At 42.6% G+C, this 23,171-nt stretch overlaps 1 protein-coding gene across 1 annotated transcript in view; it reads right to left on the bottom strand.

The window, feature by feature from the left end:
- The window catches only part of EXOC2 (exocyst complex component 2), a 195,337-nt gene that overhangs the window by 86,816 nt on the left and 85,350 nt on the right, over positions 1-23,171 (bottom strand). The window contains exon 12 of the mRNA XM_032798411.2: positions 6,895-7,020. Coding sequence (XP_032654302.1) covers positions 6,895-7,020 — 126 coding nt within the window. The remainder of the gene's footprint in view (positions 1-6,894; positions 7,021-23,171) is intronic.

Raw genomic sequence — 23,171 nt, 5'->3', positions numbered from 1 at the left:
GACAAGCAGAGGCAGCAACTGCAGCACAGGGCAGTCCCAATGGAGCCCAAAGACTGGAGGGGGACCCAAGGGAGATAGTATTGCAGCAGGGACAGGGGGTGCTCACCAACACAGGGGCTGCTAATGCTTAGGGTGGTGTATTTAATAACCCACGGTAGCCTCATGGATTGAGGGAGAGAAATGACCGAGGGGAAGCGTCCACGCATGCAGGTGGGCAGGCTGTGTGGATTAATGAGGTAGTCAGCAAATGGTCAGTGAAATTGTTTTTGAGGTTTTCTCCACAGCACTAAAGCGCTTCCAAGGGCACAAGGTCACCCAGAACCAGGACGCTCTCCTCCATGAGGGACGGCAGTAATGCTGATCCCACGGGTGAGTGTGATCTGAACCAGACAGAGGTTGGGGGGATGGGTGGCAGAGGTGGTATCCAGCCTTCCAGCCTGGCAAGAGGTGGCAGTTGCAGGGGTCACAGTGAGGTGCCGCGACTGTGCTCAATCAGTCCCTCAGGGAGTTCACCTGAGGGGGATAGAAGTGAGCCTACTGGGGTAGTAAATACTCTGGGCCCAGGAGTTGGAGGTCCAGAAGCCTGGGAAGACATACCTAGAGGTGACATCTTCAGTGGGGGCACTGATGGTATTACACAGTTGCTGCAAGCTAATTTGCATTTACTGCAGCAGCTTCAGGCAGCTAGGTGTGAGGGGTCTGCACAGGGTCACAGCATAGGCCCAGCATGGGCTTAAGTTTGGGCAGCAGGACAGGGACAGGCTCCCAGCAAGGGTAGCGAAGCCCATGTTGGGAATGATGCCCCTGGGCACATGGGGACTCATTGGCCATCAGGGAATGTAACCTCATGGGACAGAGTAGAGACTCCTGGTGGGCCTGTGCAGGAGCAGGACTCTGCGGAATTCCCTCCATGCAGTTCTGAGTATGGTTCTACCAGGGTGGCTGACCCCCGATGGGAGTCTGCCTACTCAGTACAACTAACGACAAAATCCTGAGAGGCAAATACATGGATATACTACCCTTATTGCACAGGGAAGTGTTGACAGACAGTAAACATGGGCAAGGTAAGCAAAACAGCGAGCTGCCCAAGAGACCAAGGATGCCTAGAACATGAGAAAATTGGGAGGATACCTTCCTCATCTGTGCAGATGTTATAGTACAGGCCTACCCAAAGAGGAGCCCTGCCTTGGTTAAGTATATGGGCATAAGTAGGCAGGCACACAATGTGGGGCATGTCCTGGTTTAATTATGATGAGCCATTTCAATTAAGGGCAGCAGCACAAACTGGGATAAAGTGGGACACACCTCATCATACACAGTGGTTGGAGTGGATGACATCCAAGGAGCCAGGAGTTCACATAGACAGTGATGTTCATACTGCAGCAAGCTCGGAAGGGGCCCGAGGCACATAATTATATTTGCTGGGCATTTAATGATGGTGATTTTCTTCGAAGCACCTGTAGATACAGACATGTTTGTGAGACATGTTTTGGGACCCATTCAGCCCGTTCTTGCCAGAGTGGGAAGGGAAGATCACAGGGAGAAAACAGGAATGGAGGTGGAACAAGCACCGATCGCAGGTTTGGCGTGGGTGGAACAGGGTCTGGGACACAGAGCACAAGCTTGGGAGGAGGACAAGCTGGGGGTGGTGCAATGGGCACAGGTTCCAATGCCGGATAGGCTGGATGTGTTAAGGATTCTCCTATGGGACTCTCCTAACAGGGCAGATGGGGCATATTTGTGGAAGGGGTATACAGCAGGATTTCGGATCCCTTTTGTGGGAAATAGGACTCATTTTATGTCAAAAAATTTCAAGTCAGTAGCTGGGATGGGACATTTTGTTCAAAAAAGAGATTGCACAAGAATTAAAGGAGGGCAGGATAGCTGGGCCATTTGATCAATTGCCTATAGCATATTTGAGAGTTTCCCCCCTGGGGCTGGTCCCCAAGAAGACCCCAGGGACATACCAATTAATTTATCACCTGTCATATCCACAAGGTGGCTCTGTTAATGACGAGATAGTCCTGGCTCTATTTTCCATATGCTATTCCTCCATTGATGAAGCAGTTCATATCGTTGGGGTGTGCGGCCTTGGGGTGCTAATGGCTAAATGTGATACCAAGTCTGCTTTCCGACTACTGCTGGTGCACCCACTGGACTTTGACATCTTGGGTTTCTGTTTTGAGGGGCAATTTTATTTTGACAAGGCTATGCCCATGGGCTGTTCAGTGTATTGTGCAGCTTTTGAGAAATTCAGTACAATGTTGCACTGCACAATGGTGCAGTCAGCAGGACTAAACCAAGTAATGCATTATTTGGAGGATTTTTTTGTTCGCAGGGCGAGCTGGATCAGATGTGTGTGTTACTTGTTGGACATATTTCAGGCTCTGGCTAAAAAGTTGGGGGTACCCCTAGTGGAGGAGAAAACAGAAGGCCCTTCCACTACATTGACCTACCTGGGCATTGAGGTGGACACCAGGGAAGGTGTATCTTGACTCTCTCAGGATAAGCTTCAGGAGCTATTGGGGTTGCTCCAGAGAGCAGTCGGGGCTAAAAAACTCATGCTGCAGGAACTGCAATCTATTCTGGGGCACCTGAACTTTGCTTGCAGGGTTGTTGCCCTGGAGCAGGTGTTTTGTGCCCGGTTAGCAGCGGCAATGGCCAGCATAGCCAGGGCACAGCATTATATACGAGTCACTAGAGAGATGAAGGAAGACTTGAGGGTGTTGGAAAGTTTTCTGAGTCTCAGGCTATCGTTTCTACCAACGGTAGGGCAACCCTAGATGGGCCCGAGAGGGTCAGGGTCAGGATGTCCACTACCGGATCCACATCTGCCTCAATCTCCTCCGCTTGGATCGCCAGGCTCTGAGCTGCATGGTTATGGAACTGCTGAAGCACCTAGTTGTCCTCTAGGGCCAGTGCTGCTCAAGTTCCCGCAACCACCTTATCTGGACAGGAAGAGGAGATCACCTGCAAAGGGCCTTCCTCTGTACCCTCAGTCCTCTGCAGAGGCCTGCAGCACACAGTAGTGCGGTTGCGTGGCTGATGCAAATGCGAGATGCAGCACCGCGGCCAGTACCAGGGTCGACACTGAACGATGAGGTGTGCTGTGCGGTGCCTGCGGTGTCGGGACCATGGTTCCCACTGGTGCTGGTGTCTTGCTAGGGGGTGCCGGGCTTTGATGTGGCACACTCCTGTCTGATGGCAGTGCTGGTGGTTGAGGCATTTGCGCCGGGGCCTCTGACGTCATGGAGACAGACGCAGACCTGGAGCGTGGGCCATGCACCTGTCCCATGCTCTATGGTAAGCCCAGGGAGTCCAGAACGGCCACAGGGAGGGCTGTTGCCACTGCTGCTGCCACTGTACAGGGTACGGTTGTTGGCTTGCCTGTGAAGCCGACTTCCTGCTCCTCGATCTACTGGATCGGTAGGATTCTGCCTCCGAGTCTGAGGTCTCCGATAGGAGGATCGAGGGGGAGCAGTACCCACTGCCACCGGGCCGGGGAACGCTCTCTCTGCGCTCGTGCCGCAGGGGCAGCGGAGGGCGGGGACTGGGGCGACATCATTGCTGGCTTGCCCCTTGATTGGACCAGAGGTCGGGCCATGTTCTGCAGCTCCTTCCACCAGTGTGGGGAGGTCGACACCGGGAGGCTTAATAAGTCAGAGGCTGCCTCAAACACCTCTGGCGCCAATGGAAGATGCACATCCTCGTTGAAGTTTGGGGATCTCGACTGGTCTGGACTTGACCGCATCCCCACTGGGGCAGGAGTTGACAGAACCGTTGCAGGATGCAGTTGTGGCATGGCTTGTCCCACAGCACTCATGGACACTGCTGTCCTTTTAAGGTCCTGGTGGGGTGATCAGCCCTTCATTGGCCTTTTTTCCTTTGCAGGCACCGAAGATGGTGATCAGTGCCTCACGGAGGCTGATTTTCTATGTCCCGATTCTCCCTGCTGCTGGGGCTTAGAAGTCTTAGACTGGGTCTCCTGACTTGATTGCGGTGCCGGGGTGCTGTGGAAGAGGTGCTGGGTGCCAGGTCGGGCAGCTCAGGGTCTGAGTGTGGCCGTAAGGCCGCCTCCATCAGGAGCACTTTGAGTCTCTGCTCTCTGTCCTTAAGAGTCCTGGGACGGAATTCCCTGCAGATACTGCACCAGTTTCTTTGGTGGCTCTGTCCGAGGCACCTTAAGCAGGAAGAGTGTGGGTCACTCTTCAGCATAAGCTTCCCGCAGTCCTTGCAGATTTAAACCCTGGGGACCCACGCACGCCCCAGCGGGGAGACGTGTATGTTGAGGGAACGCCCTCCCACAAACTATTAACTATCTAACACTGACTTTAACAATGATATAAACTATGAGAGAGGAAACAACTATATATACTTAAATGGGACACTGCTACGCTTGCTGTAAGAGCGAGCAAAAGTTCCAGCTAGCTGTCACCGGCGGTAAGAAGGAACTGAGGGGGTGGAGTGTCGATGGGCCCCTGTATAGGGTGCCATGGGGGGGGGGGAGCACCAAGGCTATCCCTATGGACGCTGCTAAGGGAAAATCTTCCGGCTGGCATGCGCACGGCACGCACACACCTGCTTGGAATGGACAAGAACAATCACTCGAAGAAGCATGGATTTGCCTGCACTGTACACGTTATCTGCGGGGTAGTCCCAGATATCTATACAATAAAGTTGCGGCCTCATTAAAATCCATCTCTTGTTCTTCTTGCGGTGTACCCAGACCACAGGAAATATATGGCAGAATACGGGTAAAACAGAGCAGGGGAAATACAATTCTCCCCAAAGGTGTTCAGTCAGATATTTAATTAACACTTTTTTTTTTAAATGAGCGTCATCAGCATGGAAGCATGTCCTCTGGAATGGTGCCCGAGGCATAAAGGGGCATACGAATGTTCAGCATATTTGGCATGTAAAGACCTTGCAATGCCAGCTACAAAAGTGCCATGCAAATGCTCATTCTCACTTTCTGGTAATATAAGAAGAGGGCAGCATTATCTCCCTTAGATGTAAACAAACTTGTTTGTCTTAGCGACTGGCTGAATAAGAAATAGGACTGAGTGGACTTGTAGGCTCTGAAGTTTTACATTGTTTTCTTTTTGAATTCAGTCATGTAACAAAAAATAAATCTACATTTGTAAGCCGTACTTTCACAACAAAGAGATTGCACTACAGTACTTGTTTGAGGTGAACTGAAAAATTCTATTTTTGTTTATCATTTTTACAGTGCAAATATTTGTAAGCAAAAATAATATACACTTTGATTTCAATGAAAACACAGAATACAATATATATGAAAATTTAGAATACCATCCAAAATATTTAATAAATTTCAATTGGTATTCTATTATTTAACAGTGCAATTAAAACTGCGATTGATTGGGTTTAACTTTTTTAACTGGATTAATTTTTTTGAGTTAATCATGAGTTAACTGCAATTAATGGACAGCCCTAGTAAAAAATGATTCTTCCTTTATACCTCTTTATGATGTATAAAAGATAGATTCAAAGTTTGTTCCCTACGTGGCTTGTTTTTAAACACAGAAACAGCAAGACTTTATGTCTTTGCTTTTGTTGGATAGCTAAATGGGATACTAACACCACAATAGAATGAAACCTTAGCTGTAGCTTCCTCAGCTTCTAAGGAAAGGGTGTGGATGTTGAATTTTTATACCAACTGTTCGTCAGAATTTGCCCTTACACAAAAACCAAAACCACCCCCAACCCTACTACAAAGTTTTACTGGCTGACTAAAAGTTCTCTTCCCTGTAAGGAAGGCCAGGATACAAAGATACAAATTCAAGTTTCAGCCACCAGTGATCTCACTACTCGGGGCTCAATGGGACTTAGGCCTGGTCTATACTGAGAGGTGAGGGGGCAGGAGGGCAAGCTAAGTAGGTCTAAGTTATGTAACTTCAGGTACGCTATTTTCGTAGCTGACGTCGATGTACTTGAAGCTACTTACAGTGGTGTCTTCACTGCAGTAAGTCGACCGCTGCCGGTCCCCCATTGACTCTGCCCACGCTTCTTGTTCCGGTAGAGTACCAGAGTCGACGGGAGAGCACTCAGCAGTCAATTTATTGTGTCTTCACTAGACACGATAAATCAACCCCTGCTGAATCGATTGCTCTGGAGGTAAGTGTAGATATGCCTTTAGACTCCTACATCATGAGAACTTAGAAAAAAAAAATTGGTTTTCATGTGCCCATCCAGTTCCTGGAAGATAACAGGGAGCTAGGCTATAGACAGCCAGATAAAATCAAGGCATGCAATCTTATTTTCCCTGTTGGGTTTATAGGATCACAGAAGCAGGCCTGGAGGCGTTAAGTAGCCGAGGAACATTTAAATGAAACTGGGGTTCGTATTACAGAGACCAACAGACTGATATGATAAAAATAGGAAAGTAGTTCCTAATGTGTAGGGAAACACAACATGGAAAGAGACTTTGTTGCCTTGATTATAACTTGGAAAAGGAGACTTGGATTTGGACCCAGTTTTTATCTCAGCAAGGAGAGGACTGCTTTGGTATGATGTTTTTTGCTTCAGTAGGAGGGGGATTTTTATTTAGGATTTTATCTATAAGGGGAGGATAACTGTCCAGTTTTGTGGGCTCCTCCTTGACTGATCCCATCATGTAATAAGCACACACCCTTTTCGCTTTGCAATTTACCTTTAAGAAATTCTATGTCTTTATAGGGTAGTAGAGGCAGGATATGAAAATAATTTTCACACACATATATTATTCTGTTATGGACTGGTGGCTCATTCTCTGTCAACACACTAAAACAATGAATATGATTACCCTCTGTCAAATTTTAAAATTTGGGGAATACACAGTAAAATACACAGGCCTAGGAATTTGTCTGAAGTATAAATAAAACTGACGCTTACTGTCATCATGACCCGAATGAAAGCTGCTGCCCCTTTTCAGCGAAGCAGTCTGACTGAGATGACCAAGTGGAGACGGACGCACATCACTGTCTAGATCTAGCATGGGGCTATGTAGCAACGAATTACCTGAAAGACAGTGACACAGTTATTAATATATTTATTTTCTCATGAAACTCCAAGTTTATTTGCAGAGGGACTATCAGGTTCAAAATTAGGTAATAAAAATATGTCTTCAACCTAAGAAATAAATTATTGTTCATCCTGTGCAGTTCTTCGAGATGTGTGTCCCTATGGGTGTCCACTCTAGGTATGCTTGCCCTCCTTGCGCATCTGATCGGAGATTTCTCATTGCAGTGTTCATTCACCCTATGCATGTGTGCTTGTCAGCCCGGTGCCGTTGTTATATAGCACTGGGGGGTGAACCACCTTCAGTTCCTTCTCTACCATGAAGACCTATAGCAGAGAACTCCAAAGCAGAGGGGAAACAGGGTGGATAGTGGAGCACCCATATGGACACATATCTCTAAGAATTACAGTTACTGCCCAGAGTGAACAACCATTTCTTCTTCTTTAAGTAGCGTCCCTATGAGTGTTTCACTCTCGGTGACTACCAAGCAGTTCCCCTTTAAGGAGAAGGAGGGCTTTGTAGTTGAGTCCAGCACAAAACAGTACAACTGAACCAAACACAGTGTTGGAAACAGAGCTGTGAATTATTACATAGTGTTCAGCAAATGTATATATTGTAGCGGATTGACATATTTCAGTAATAACGGGCATGTTTTTGAGACATGCCATATAGATGGAAATGGATTATGTAGAGAGAGTTCATCTGTCTGAACGTGCTTGAATATTATGAGATTCATTGCAAGGATTAATGCAGTTAGTTATTTACATGGAAAATCTTTGATTAGAAATTGCAGACCCTTTTGATCTATCTGCAAGCAAGACAAACAATTTGGGGGTCTTTCTGAAGGTTTAGTCCAGTTAGAAGGCCAGGGCTCTTCTGATGTCAAGGACGTGCAACAGTGCCTCTTGTTTATCTAGGTGAGGTTTAGGGTGGAACACTGGCACGTGAATGGGTTCGTTAATATGGAACTCGGAGGAGACTAAGTAAAAATTTGGGGTGTGATCACGACTTTGTCCTTAAAAATACTGTGAAGGGGAGGCATGACATACGGGCCCTTATTTCCCTAACCCATCAGATTGACATGATGGCTATCACGAATGTCATTTTCATTGATAAATGGAGAAGTGAGCATGTAACCATCAGTTCAAACAGTGGTCATGTAAGGCATTTAAGACTAGACTCAGGCCCTAAACTGAAATAGGATGCTTGACTGGGGAAAAAAGACTTACGATCACCCTGAGGAACCTCACTATCATGGGTGGGCAAAAGTGGAATAACTTTCTTTTGGAGAATGGAAAGTCACGATGACTGCCAGGTGTACTCTAAAAGAGTTCATTGATAGCCACAAACTTTTTAGGTGTTAGGATATAGTCCAGTACATCTGGTAGTGATGAGGTCATGATTGAACTATGTTTGAGGTCACACCAACAGACAAATCTGGTCCATTTGAGAGTATAAGTAGTGAGCAGACTGTCTTCTGATGTATAATAGTACTCTCTTTAACTCTTCTGAGCATTTCTAACCCCATAAACCATCAACCAATCACACTGAGACAAAGCACTCCAAGACTGGGGTGAAGGATTTTACCGCTTTCCTGAGAGAGGAGATGAGGAAAGGCCTGGAGAGTGACTGGTGTGCAAACGGCCAGCTGTATCAGGTAAGGAAGTCATGTCTGTCTGGGCCAGGTTGGAACTATAGGATGACTCTGGTTTTGTCCTTTTTTATTTTGAGTAGAACTTTGGTTATTAGAGGAGACGGTGCAAATTTGTACATTAGATCCGATGACCAGTGAAAGTGAAAAGCATCCCACCTCTGGAGCAAAATTGGGCACATCTTTTCTTTATTGCTGTGATGAATAAATCTATTGGGGGGCAGGGTATTGCTGGTATATGCGGAGTAACATGCTGGAATCTATTTCCCACTTGTGATCTTGAAAGAAGTATCTGCTGGGTGTATACATGGTCACACTCTGAACCCCTGGAAGATAGGCAGCTGTGATGACGATCTGATTGCATATGCAGGTGGACATGCACGAATTCCAAACCTTGAGAGCCTGGGCGCAGCAGAGGGGGATCTTGCTCCTCCTTGCTGGTTGATATAAAACTTGCGTGACAAATTGTCTGTTAAAATCTTCATGTACTTGCCCCTGATTAGCGGCAGAAACTGGAGACAGGTGTATCTGATCACTCTCAGTTCCAGGAGATTGATGTGTAGCGTGGTTTCTTGCAACATTCACTTGCCCTGGGCTGTGTGAGTGCCCAGATGCATTCCCCACTCTAGCAAAGACATATCCATCATGAATATGACCTTTGGGGAATTCCATGCAAACACTGTGATGGTCTTTCCACCAGCTGAGGGATTCCTTTATGCAGGTGGGTATGGAAAGTAGAATATTTAAACTGTGTCTGATGAATAAAAAGTCCCAAGCCACCTGTCAACGTTCCTTCCCCACTCTGAATTTAGGGTACAGATGTGGGGACCTGCATGAACATTTCTAACTTAATTACTAGCTTAGATCTGGTATCACTGCCACCATCCAGAATTTTCAGTGTCTGGATCACTCCCCTTACCCCCAAAACCTTCCCCTCCCTGGGTAGCCTTGAGACACTCCTTCACCAATTCCCTGGTGAGTCCAGATCCAATCCCTTGGATCTTAAAACAAGGAGAAATTAACCATTCCCCCTCCTATCCCCCCACCAATCCCTGGTGAGTCCAGATCCAATCCCCTTGGATCTAAAAACAAGGAAAAATCAATCAGGTATTAAGAAAAAGGCTTTTAATTAAAGAAAAGAAAGGTAAAAGAAAACCCTCTGGGAGAGATTAGCATACCAGCTACTCTCACAGACAACAGATTCAAAACACAGAGGATGTTCCCCTGGGCACAAATTTAGTTACACAAAAAAATACCCAAATACCCAATTTGATTCTACCTCTAATTGCATAAGACAGGTTACAAAGAAATAAACATAAACCTATTTATTCCTTTCTAAAACTTACTACTCTGATAAGAGGCTGGTTCCTTGATCTTTTTCACTCCAGCTGAAACTGAAAACTCTCAACAAAAGAAAAACTTCCCTCCTTCCTTTTGAAACATCTTGTTCCCCCATTTGTTCCTCTGGTCAGGTGTTAGCCAGGCTAGGTGAACTTTTTAACCCTTTACAGGTAAAAGAGGCATTAACCCTTAACCATCTGTTTATGACTCTACCCTTGAAGGTAGTCTTGTGTGATCTATGACGAAGGTACCAGCTGCCACATGCCCCAACAACTGAAGACTGTTTTTGACCCGCGTTTGAGGGCTGAACTGGATTGTATTGGTTACGTTGGAAAGAGCCACAAACCTGTGCAGTGGGAAGGTTTGCATAGAATCGAGATGCGCTCCTATGAATTCTAAGTTTTGCACAGGTGTTAAAGGGAATTTTTGAATATTCAATTGTAGGCCCAATTTGAGGAAGAGTTTTATGGCTTTGCTAGTAGCAGCCTGTGAAGTTAGTTCCAGGGAGCAACACTGCAGTAGCAAATAATCTAGGTAAGGGAACACTAAAATACTTTGCCTGTGGAGCTGCCCCACTACTATTGACAAAATCTTTGAAAAGACCCTTGGGGCAGATGACAGACTGAAAGGGAGCACCCTGTACTGAGTGGCCCTGACCTACAGTAAAATGTAGGAATTGTTTCTGAGATGGGCAGATCACAATTTGGAAATATACATCCTGAAAATTGACGGCCGAGAACCAATCTCCTTGATCTAGTGACAGAATTATTGGTTCAAGTGTCACCATTTTGAATTTTTGTGTCTTCACATAAGTGATGAATAGCCTCAAATCTGGGCTTGGTCTCCACTAGCCATTCTTTTTTGGTACCAGGAAGTGCCTGGAATAAAATATGTTTTCTGTGTACTGCACAGGAATTGATTCTATAGGACTTACACATAGGAGAGAGTCTATTTCTTCACAAAGTAAGCTCTTGTGAGATAGGTCTCTGAAAAGGGAAGGGGAAGTCGGATTAGTTGGTGGATGAATAGTAAAGTGAACGGTGTACATTGTGGAGATGATCACCAAAAGCTATTTCTCTGAAGTGGTTGATTCCCAAGCTCACCTGAAGTGGTAAAAGCAGTTTCTGAAGAGAGGAATGCAGGTGAATTGGTGCAACTAATAAGGATGAGGATGGTAATTCAGACCCTCGACCAGCTTGTTAGAATTGCTGCTTGGAGGTGGAAGGGTGTGAAGTCGAAGGCTTAGAGATGGATGGTTTCTTTCTCTGGAATTTCTCTCTCTTCTGCTATGGTTCATACGACCTCTTGGAGGTCAGGAATTGGGCAGGACAGGATCTTTGAGCCATATGGGAGTTGCTAAATCTTCTCTTGTAGGCAGATGTATAGATCCCAAGAGAATGCAAAGTAGATCTGGAGTACTTTACTGTGCGCAGAGATTCATCCAAGCTGTCTGCAAACAATTTAGACCAATCAAAAGGGAGGTCTTCCACAGTATTGTGGATCTCCTGTGGAAATGCAGAGAGCTGGAGCCAGGAAGTCCATCTCATAACTACCACTGTAGAGACTGAATGGGAGAGATCTGCAGGGAGTTGGCAATTTTCCTAATCAGATTCTGAAACTGCTTAAAACCATTCGCAAAGGTGGAGGAGGCGTAACTGCTTCATCTAGAGATGAAGAAGAGATGATGGCTGAAGGAAAGACCTCTTCATCAGCTCTAGCCTCCTGCTCCTCAAAGGTTTCTTCTTAAGAATCATGTCTCCTGGAGAGGGCAGATGATGAAGGCTGCCTAGCTATCTATGAGTGTGGTACTCAAAACCCTGGAAAATTGATGGCAATAGGCCGCCCAAGGGTCCCAATAAGACAAGGTGATGGTGCATAAGGAACAGGAGGGAGCAGCCATTGGTGCTCAGACCAGCGAGTTGGTGGTTGTGCCCTTGTGTCACAAGTGGTTATAGGCTTATCAGACACTTCTGGAGGGGTGAGGAGAGCCTTAGACCAATATTTGGGAAACTGAGGCAAGGCCATCATCAGAGTCCTCCTCCTCAAACTCACTATAGAATGGTGGAGCATAAATTTGGGGTAAAACCATAAGTACCGGGTGAATTTCTGGCAATCTTGATACCCTCAGTACCGAAAATATGTTGGAGTGAGGCAGTGGAGAATCGGGCATCTTAGTTACAGCCAGGTCTCAGGGACAACGAAACTCCTGTGGTACCAAGTGTGCTGTCATTATTGAGTCCATGGTGTGCACAGAGATAGTAGTGGCTGAGGGAGCAGATGGTACTGTGAATCTCAGCCACTCTGAGGGAAACATGGTAGGAGCCCAAGTAGCCTTCTTCAGTACCGATGAAGCAATGGAAGAGCTCCTCTTGATGCTTGAGTACACTGATGGTACTGATGATCTCACTGGATCAAAGGCTTTGCCCTCTTTCAGTCTAACAGTGCCCTTGGTACCTGACGAAGCAGCAGCTTCATGGGGACCAGACTGGAGAGCAGATGGTGCTGAAGTAACTGAAGACACCAACAACCTTGGTTTTTTTGAGGTAGATTCTATACCTGGTAAACACACGACATGGGCTTTGGAAGACTTATGAGAGGAGTCTTGGGTCTTCCTCTTAGATGCCCTTGAGGAATGTGGCTCAGACAGTGGAGGCAGGAGACTTGCTCAGAAACTGGTGTACAAGAGGGGTCCCTTGGCTGAATCAGAAGCTGGGAATAGTGAGCTCTGCATCATGAAGAGACAAAGTTTGATCTCCCTGTTTTTTTCTGGCTCTAGATTTCAATATGTGACAGAAGTTACACTTCTGAGCAGTGTATGATTCCCCGAGGCAACGGATGCACTGGAAGTGCTGGCTGTTTACTGGGATTGCCTCCAGGCACAACAGACAATGTTTGAAACTGGGAGAACCAGGCATAACCTCTCAGTGAATAAGAACAACCTTTTCTATTAATATCTATGTATATAATATATATTCTATTTTAAAACTTTTAATACTTTTTTTAAAACTAGAAAGCTAATGTTACTGCTAATTACACTAAGAACTGCTATAAACTTAGTACTACAATAGAAACTGGGACGCAGTCGAGGCAATCTCAACAGGGACAACTGCCAGAGCTCCATCTCAGGCTGAGGCAAGTGAAGCATGTACACTGCTATATAATAATGGAATGAGGCAGGAGGCTGACTAGCACACATGTGCAGATGAATGGACATTGCTATGAGATATTTCCGATCAAAGGTGTAGGGGGTGCAAGTGCACCTAGAATGGAGCACCCATAGGGGCATTACTTCATGAAGAACAATTACTTACCTTACAGTAACTGGTTCTTCAAGATGTGCTGTCCACATATATTCCACTGTTGGTGTGCACGCACCCTGTGCAATTTAGTTCAGATTCTTTTGGCTAGCAGTGTCTGTTGGGGACCATGCCTAGAGAATAAAGGATGGGGCAATCTCAATCCTCCCTTCAATTCCCTTACCAATACAGAATCCAGGTGTTATGACTCTGTAGCAATGGGAAAGATGGGCAAGCCATGGAATATATCTGGACAACACATCCCGAGGAACCACAGTCACTGTAAGATAAGGAACCATTTCCTTCTTCTTTAAGTGCTTGCCCATACATATTCCACTGTGACTAATTTAACAGAGGTGGATGCTACCAAATTATAGCAGACTGTCAGGTCTTATAGTTAAGGTTAAGACCAACTTTCTGTTTAAAGCTCAAATCTTCAAGGGCTCTAAAATCCTCATGGTTACTCAGACTGCCCTTAAAATTGGTTTGCCTCATGGCGGCATATGAAGACCCAAATAGATAATCTTCTGAGAACTGGAAAGAATACCATTCAAGCCTGATTAACTGTTCTAGGTTTCAGAACATTTATATGAAGACGAGCTTCCTGATGAGATGAGAGGAATTGAGTCTGTAAGTGGTCTAGCTCACCATCCTATATTGGAGACATCTGTTTCTAAATTCTTGGACGGTAACAGTGCAGAGCGGCGTACTCTCTTGAATCCTTCCATTAGTTGAAGGACAATAGGACTTCTAGAGTGACCTGCAACTTCTTTTCTAGATGACATGAGATGAGCGGATATACTGACTTCAACTATTCTTCCACGTAACAAAGTCTGGCATGCTGAGTTACGCAAGTGCAGGAGATCATGTGCCCTGGAAGCCTGAAGCAAGTTCTCACAGATGTTGAAGGATGTACTTGCAGTTGACTCTCTACTATGCTGCAGAATCTTCTTTGAGGTAAGCAAGCTTCTTCTGTGGCTGAGTCCAAGACTACTCCACCCCCCCACAAACTGTATTCTTTGGGATGGTCTACACTTGGTGGTGGTGGGGGAATTGATCTAAGTTATGCAACTTTAGCTATGTGACTAATGTAGTTGAAGTTGACGTACTTAGATCTACTTACAGAGGCATCTTCACGGCAGTGTGTCGATGGGAGACACCCTCCCATTGATTCCCCTTGCACTTCTCATTGAGGTGGAGTATTGGAGTTGACGCTAGAGCGATCAGTGGTCTATTTATTGCATCTATACTAGACAAGATAAATCAACCCATGCTGGATCAATTGCTGTCCATCAATCCCGGCCAGTACTGTAGACATGGCCTTTGAGTGGGAAATAAGAGTAATTTCTCCTTATTGGCTCTAAGTCCTAGAGATGCAAAGAGACAGAGAATCTGCTCAATGGAATCAGTAGCTTGATGAGATTCCCTTGAGTAAGCCAGACATCCACGAATGGCTAAACTATGACTCCCTGCTTTGTCAGGTAAGATGCCACTATAGTTAGACATTTGGTGAATACTCCTAGTGCCACTGATAGTCCAAATGGCAGAATCCTGAATTGGTAATTGCAGTTGCCATCTTGAAATTTTAGATCTCTTCTGTGGGCAGGATGGATAGCTATATAGAAATAAGCATCCTGAAGGTTGAGAGCTGCATACCAGTCGTGTACATTTAGGGAGGGAATCAAAGAGCTAGAATTACCATCCTTATCCTGAATTTGCTGATGAAGTTGCTCTGATGTCTTCAAATACAGAACTGGGTGTCATTTCCCATTTTTCTTTTGTATCAGAAAATAGTGAGAATGTAACCCCTTCCCTGAGAATTCTGGTGAAACTTCTTCTACTGGTCCAAGAGATAGAAGTCATAAGGGGTCTCTGACAAGGGATGAGGAAAGTGTGGAACTGAATGGAATATCTCACTTCTACTACCTCCGTAGCCCAATAGACTGTCGTTACGGTACTCTAAACCCCATGAAAATGAAAGAGAAGGCCTCCAAATGGGGCTGAAATAATAAGATGATCTATTAGAAATCATTCACAACTCCCAACTGAGGAGTAAAATTTGCTGCCTTGAGGATGCTGTAAAGTGTGAAGATTATGCATGGGAAGTTAATGTTTTCTTCGTCTGGAACCTTTGATGCTTTCTTGGAGGTACAGAATATCTGGGTTTAGGGCAATAAGACCTCCTAGGGTAAGACTGAGGCCTAGCTAATTTTCTTATCAAAGCAGGTGTATACACCCCTAAAAATCTCAGGGCTGTTCACAAGTCCTTTCAGGAAAGTAAGGCCTCATCTGTTTTCTAAGTAAATACATCACATTTCTCAAAAGGTAGGTCACATCCCTCAAAATGCAGGCCTTCTATGGTAACCTGTACATCCTCAGGTATGCTGGATGCATGTAGCCAGTAAGACATTCTCAAGGCAACAAAATTTGTCATGGACCTGGAGATGGTATCAGATACTTCCAAACAGACAACTCTTGATGTATGTCCTACAAGTTGCTTCTCCGAAATCAAACACTTACTTTCTTTCCATGCTACCTGTGAGACTTTATCAGAAAATGTAGAGATGTTATCATAATTTAATTAGTCTTATTTTTCCCACATGGCTTGGTAATTGGCTATTCTCATGTGCGACCTGGTAGATGAGTAATTCTTGTATCCAAATACGTCTGATTTCTTAGGCTCTAAATCGGGGTAGACTTAGGACTTTGAGGCTTCATTCCTTCATGGATCACTGATACCACACAGGATCCCGAAGCGGGATTCACATAAAATTGTATGAGATCTGCAGAAGTTTACTCACTGTATTGCACTGCACTTTTCCATATGGGTGCCAGAAAGGCAGCTGTCTGCTGGAGTAATTTAGTATCCAGTAAGCCTTCATTAATTGGCATTGCTAAATGACCTAGCATGGTGGTACGAGTGGTGTCCAGGGGCTTGCTAACTTCCCCTGGGATCTCCAGCGTGTTAGTTATTCTTCTAAGTAGCTCCTGAAATGATCTGTAATCATCTAGCTGCGAAGTTGATGCAACTACAGCTTCAGCAGGAAATGACAAAGAAATGGGTGCTGGGATCATCAACTTGCAACTCTTTGTCAAAACCGTAAGTAAGATGTTTGGCAGTAGGAGCTGGTTCCCTAGTAGTTCATAATGCTACTCTATGTGGTGGTGGTGGTGGTGATGGAAATATGGGTCATGGAAGCAGATTAAAAGCCTTATTGGAGCACAGTAAAGGCAAGCTGCTGGTATGTATAAGGAACAGAAGGCCATGGTGGAGGATAGTAAGGGGAAACACTGCTGTCAGTTTTAGAGCTAGGATATCGGTACCAAGACCTAGACTTCCTATCAGAGGTATATGGCATCTAGACCCCAGGAGAGAACTCTGATTTCTCCATGAAGTACATCTTCCTATGGGCCTCCTTAGCTTTTTGTGTTCTCTTTCAGAACAACTTATGAACAGAGCATCTGTCAACAACTGCACTTCTCAACTAAGCACCTAGAATGCCCACCATTGAGGGCCTCTCATGAAAAGCAATTCTTAAAGCATGGAGACTTCTGACCCATCATATAGGAAGGAACCAGTACAGGGGAAGTCTAACAGGGAAAAACAAATTCCTTAACAAAAAGGAAATTAATCACTCAACTACTGAACCAATATCACTATCCATCGCTACTTACAAACAAAGAGAGGGCCACACAGTGGGTGAGAGGTCAGACGTAGCAAAATTCCAAACAGAAGCTATGGGTGGTGAAAAGGAACTATGAGGCGGTTGAGGTTGTCCTCCCCTTTATGCCCATGGGAGAAGGACTGTCATGGAGCAAGTGCAGTCCCCAAAGGACACTGCTGGCCAAAAAAATCCAAACTGAAGTGCACAGGGCACTAACAATGGATTATATATGGACCAGCATATATTAAAGAAGAACAGTACAGATATGTCTACACTGCAGCTGACAGGTGCGATTCCCAGCGCAAGTAGAGAGACCAGTGCTAGTGCTGCTCAAGCTCAAGATTTGAATAGCTGTATGGACATTATAGCATGGGGGGTGGCTGAGGCTAACCACCCAAGCTCAGATTGAAGGGATTCAGACAGCTAGCATTAGCTGCCATTCAAACTGCAACATCCACACTGCTATTTTTAGCATGCTTGGTCAAGTGGAGTTAACACTAGTTTGTCTACCCACACTGGGAATGACGCTTCCTAGCTGCAGTGTAGCCATACCCAATGTTACTAGCATCATCTTAATATATTATAAGACTGCAAAAATATGTAATCTATTTTTTACTTTTATTGCTCTTTGGTACTTTTTTGCCCGTTTCTCTCAGCTTGGAAAATGAAAATAAGAATCAGCTTCATATGCAATTTCAAAACCCATTTCACTTTCAGATTCTCAAGAATTACACAGGCACATGTGAATTGCCATATCTGCTCAAGTGAGGGATCCAACAAGTCCAGTGTCCTGTCCTGAGAGTCTCATATAATCACTTGACTCCAGAAGCTGCAGCTTTAAGACAGACACAAAATCAAGTATGAGTCATAATAAAAATCAGTAGAGTTGGCAACACAGATTCCTGGTATTTACTTATTTAGTGATTAGGGATCTAATCCTGCAATGAGCTCTGAAAAGAGAGAACTCCTCGGTCTCTTCAATGAAGCTGTGCATTGGGGGCAAAGCTCATTGCAGAATCCCATGCTAAACAAAAAAAGATAATATATTGCTGTTCAGTGATAAAATGTATACCTAAAAATGAATAGCATTTGCTACACAGAAGATTTACATTGGTAATGGAACATTAAACTTTTTACATTTCCTGACTTTGTGATCTTACCTATGATACCTCCACATTGCTTTATTACACTGTTTTGCATTTAATTTGTATTTCACTTAGATTAATTCAACTTTGTGGATCCTTTACCCTAATTTATCCACTTTCAACAATATAGACATTGTAGCAGTGATACAGGTGTGTTACATATAGTAGTAAAATCTATAGTTCCATGGTACATTTGAATATGAGAGTTTGTTTAAAAAAATTTATCACAATATATGGAATAACTGGCAAGGAAAATGTACAAGGGCAAAGATTTTAAAAATAGGCACATACAATGTAAATGCAAACAGTTAATCGTGCATGTAAAATATGCAATTGCACAGGCAAAAGAGATCTGTGCCTGGATATGCAATTTTTTGCATTCACAACTTATATGTCTATTATTTTTTTAAACGGCACACCCAAATGTTCTAATTTTAGAATACCTTAACATCTGTAATAACATTTTAGCAACATTTGTGGAATTAAATAATCTGAATGAGGTGAATTTACTCTCTCACACAGAATGAAAACCCAAACAATATAAAGGGATAAGTACAAATTATGTAATACATTTTTCCTCAAGGCCAAAGGAGGAAGGCTATAGCACAGAAGACGTTGTGAAATTCTAAAAGCTTAACATAATTCTTTGGTATCAATATAAGCTTTTCCATTGACTCTACTTCTAGGATTCAAACAAATAAAATGCAAATTTTCTGTAAGATCAAGAAGAAGGTGGTAAGACAATTCAAAGTTATTTAGTTGGCATAAATATTTCCAGTAAAATGTGCTTTTTAATATATTTTAAAAATTAGCATTGTTTTCTCTAACACATAAACCACTTTTTCACATACAGGAGAAAGTGAAAATATCATGTTTTAATATATTGAAATAGATTTCCTTCCCGCACCATCCACATACCTTGTAAATGTGAGACAGTGCCTATTCAATTAGCATAATTATTTAAGAAAAATAGACCATTTACAAAATGATCTTTAGGTAAGTTCACTTAAAATAGTGTGCCCAATATTACACAGATGTGGCTGAAAGTTGTAAAATTCTATTGCCACTGATACACTACAAAAACCCAAATGATTTATTTAGTCACCAACAGAAGACAGTGTAAAGAATACTCTCTTGTTCCACTAGAAACCACATCATCAGGTTGCGGCAGTACCAGAAAAAGAAAATTTAACATGAACTAATTTCTTAATTGGTTGTCTGACATTATAAGCAAGTATAACAGAGCAGCAGGGAACAACAGCAGCACATATACCTCCAGGACTATAAACATCTGGAGTACATTAGCAAAGCCAATCTTGCTCTGAACTGACCAGAAGATAGCGCTTGAAGACTGCATACTAAACATAAATCTTGAAAAGTGGAAGTTAACTTACAAACAAGGTTTCTCACATATTCAACTCCTTCTCTCTAGGAGCACAAGTACTAGGTTAGCATGGAATATAACACAATAGATTATTTTAAAAGCAAACTACGGAATGGAGATATTGATGTTCAGTAAATATTTAAAACCCCAAAAGAAATTACTGTCATTACAAGTTTACTTTTTCACACACATTCTAGAATTTTTAACCTGAGATTCTTAGTATCTTATGTTTGAGTTTCAAGAAATTAAGGGCTTCACATTGAAGGAACAGGTTTTAAGATAGTATATATGCAGCATAAATACACACTCCTGACATACAATCACATCTTTGATGGCACAGAAATATTTTGTTCCCAAACACAGTATCTGTGTAGAGCATATTTGTCAGTGACTACAGTGCCAAAGTGTATATTTAACTAAGGAACCAGAAAAATAAAGATTTAAATTAAAATTTACTACATTCTCCCCAACCACACTAACAGACTGCAAATGTAATTAAAGCCTTTTTATATCTACAACTGTAAAACCATGAAAAGATCAAATAAAGCAGAATTTGTAACTGAAGACTTTTATATTCATTGCTCCAGGATTTTAAAGTCATTTTTTAATACTTTCCTATACTATTTTAATATAAAATACACTATAATATGTATTTTACATCACATACATTTACAGTGATAAGGTGGTATAAAATATTAATATTAGAATAATTACGTTTGAGATTTACACACACTCTTTGTGCTCAGCACCTCTCAAAAATCAGGCCCTTGCATTTAAAGCAACTGTATGTCTTGTGAGGACATCTACTACACTTAGGCTTACACTTACTGTATAGTAAGTAATTATGAATATATTCTTGTGTGCAAGCTCCTATAACTGGGACTAGAATTTTCTCTCTCTACATTAACATATACATATACGTATGCTATATAAACATATTTACATACAGTATGCATTATGGATTATGCAATATACTGTATATCCAGCATGTCACTATGTGAATTCATTGAAGCTTCAGAGGCAATATACTTAAAAAGTAGTTTTGCTGTAGTTTACAAACTGGTCAACAATTTGAACCCTGTAAACAATGACTTAATTTCCGTATTTTAAAACTTATTTGTGAAACTATTCTGCAGCATACATCTGTTCCGTAAAATTCTCTGTATCTTGACTTTATAAACAATGAGATTTTGTCTCTGAGTCACCTTTAAATGGGGCCTCATTTCTGCATCAAACTGTACCTAGCATGTCATTCAAGTAAAATTCAATTAAAATTCTTTAAAAGGATTTTAGAAGAGGTATTGATTGAAGTTTGGCTCTATTGAGGAATATTATTTCTCCTTGGATTGAAAAAGCAACTTCTAATGAGACATGTTACAACTCAGTTTTAGTAATTTTTCAATCTGAAGAATTACAATTTTCCTTTATAAGACAAAATGCCAGACTATACTTAAACAACAGACTACTGTATATATGGTATGCATATTGTAAAATTTAAGAGGGCTCTGCACATGTGTAACTAGGTGAATATAGTTACTGTATTTTCTCATCCTTTATGTCTCTTATAGTGAGCTTTCTCACAGGCCACAACAGTGTGAGGGTATACTGATCTATAGCCTCCGGACTCTCTGAAGAGCGGCAGACTTCCTTACCACCCTTAAACACCTTTGAACATTTTTTCCTGTGCACAGCGGGCCCTTGTCCTGTGCTACAGCCCGACCACCCACTGTTGCTTGTTGACCAAACATGCAGTGCCTGCAGCCTGCACTGACACAACCAGGATAGGATTCCTTTCAAGCACACCGCATAGAAGAATTTCAATTTGCTGAGGCAAGAAATTAAGGGAGTACTATGAATTCCCTTAAAATTAACCTGTTTCCAGAGATAAGTTACTCTGTTTTGTTTGCTCTCAAAACTCTCTCACATATATTTAGAACTATGACAGATTTCACACGGTCAGTAAGTAAAAATACAAAACATTCCATTCAAACAAAACAAGAAAACCTAGCAGTTAGTAGACTGGGGTTCTCCTACATCACAACCACTGATACTTCTGGAATATGTTTAAAAACAAATGCCGCAAAAAGGTTTTATATTTAAAACAGCAATTTGTATACAGAAAGAAAACAAATTTGGCATAACAAATAAGAACTTCACAAATATTTTTCATTTTCAAAACTCAGTACCTAGAAAGTTAGGCACTTACATAAAAGTGACTTTGTTTTTGCTAGTCTATTTTAGTGGAGCTGAAGTTTTCTGCATCCTTGACAGTCAGCCCACTTTTATTTAGTCACCTAAATAAGGATTTAAGAGACTCATTTTGGCACTCGGGGAAATTTAGCAACTGAAGCCAATGGGACTTTTACCACTGATTTCAATGTGGCCAGCATTTTACCCCGGTTTGTAAATGTTCGCCTTGATCAAATTGTGTTTCTTTTTATTGTCAGACCTTTACTGCCTGTGATATAGGTTTAAATAATTTAAAAACTGGCATATAAAGGAACACTCCCCTCCCCCCACAAGATGTCCACAGCAAGTGTGAAGAGCAGACTAACAGGTAATAATAAAAGCAAAACAAAAGCAACAGCCCAATGTCAAACTCTGTAATGATTAATATTTTAATTTATTAATTAATAGCTTATTATAAGTTTTGCTGGACATTCACTGTGAAAAGAGTATTTCTGCGATGGACAGGGGATGTGGCTTAGACATGAAATGGCTCCCAGCTGCAAGAAGTCTTCTTCCAGATGTACAATAAGTGAAGGCAATAGAAGAGAACCAGCTGCTAGGATAACAAATTGAAAAGGCCCTTTTGACACAATCCTTGCTGGCCTGTCTGCTCTAACAAAGATAGATCATTCATTGCAAGGTGAATAGAATTCTAGCATGGTACAGAAGAAAGAGCAAAGTGGTCTAAGCATCTGCCTCCTTCCTTCACACTATGTACAGCTGCTGTTATTCTGGCATCAAAAGAAAACATATATCCTTAAGACAGCATCCACAGTTGAGCACCATACTAAAAGTGCTGCCAAAATGATACAATTTTAGCATTAAAAAATTGGCTAAACGTGATACATTATTCTGTTTTAAGATAGATACAAGTGTTTACTTTGTTAAAAAAATAACACACAATGTAGACAGGATCTACATACCAACCATGCCCTCCATATTGCAGCAGGTAGTTCACGCTATAATTGTCTTAGCATTTCCATAAGACTCTACTTTAGGGGTTTGAAAAATGATTATATATCTTTGCTCCAATACTGAACAACATCTTATGTGAAGATCTTTTGATAAATGAAGATATTAGCTACAGTCATTTACGATAACAACATTAGGTTCCTTCCTTGTTTTAGCTCATAGGATCACAAGACCCACATAACCAATAGCAAACCTCCAGCAATAACTAGCAGACATGTAGAAAATATTCTTAATCTCTATGGTTTCTTTCCCTCATATTCACTTTAGAAATCCCAGTACTCACTGTATTTTGGCACTGTTCCTGGTGCCCCATGGCATAATTTTAAACTAAAGCTTATTTATTTGCCTGCTACTTTACTTCATTATATCCCTTATGTTTCCTGTACTACAGCGAGTCTGACTGTGAGAAGCCTAAAAGAGTATCGGAAAAAAAAAAAAGTGACAAATGGTAAAGGAGTGGCCAAATA

The sequence above is a fragment of the Chelonoidis abingdonii genome, chromosome 2, assembly GCF_003597395.2.
Source record: "Chelonoidis abingdonii isolate Lonesome George chromosome 2, CheloAbing_2.0, whole genome shotgun sequence".
Lineage (NCBI taxonomy): Eukaryota > Metazoa > Chordata > Testudines > Testudinidae > Chelonoidis > Chelonoidis abingdonii.
Note: the sequence above shows the minus strand (reverse complement) of the source record. Positions and strands in the feature narration are given on the sequence as shown.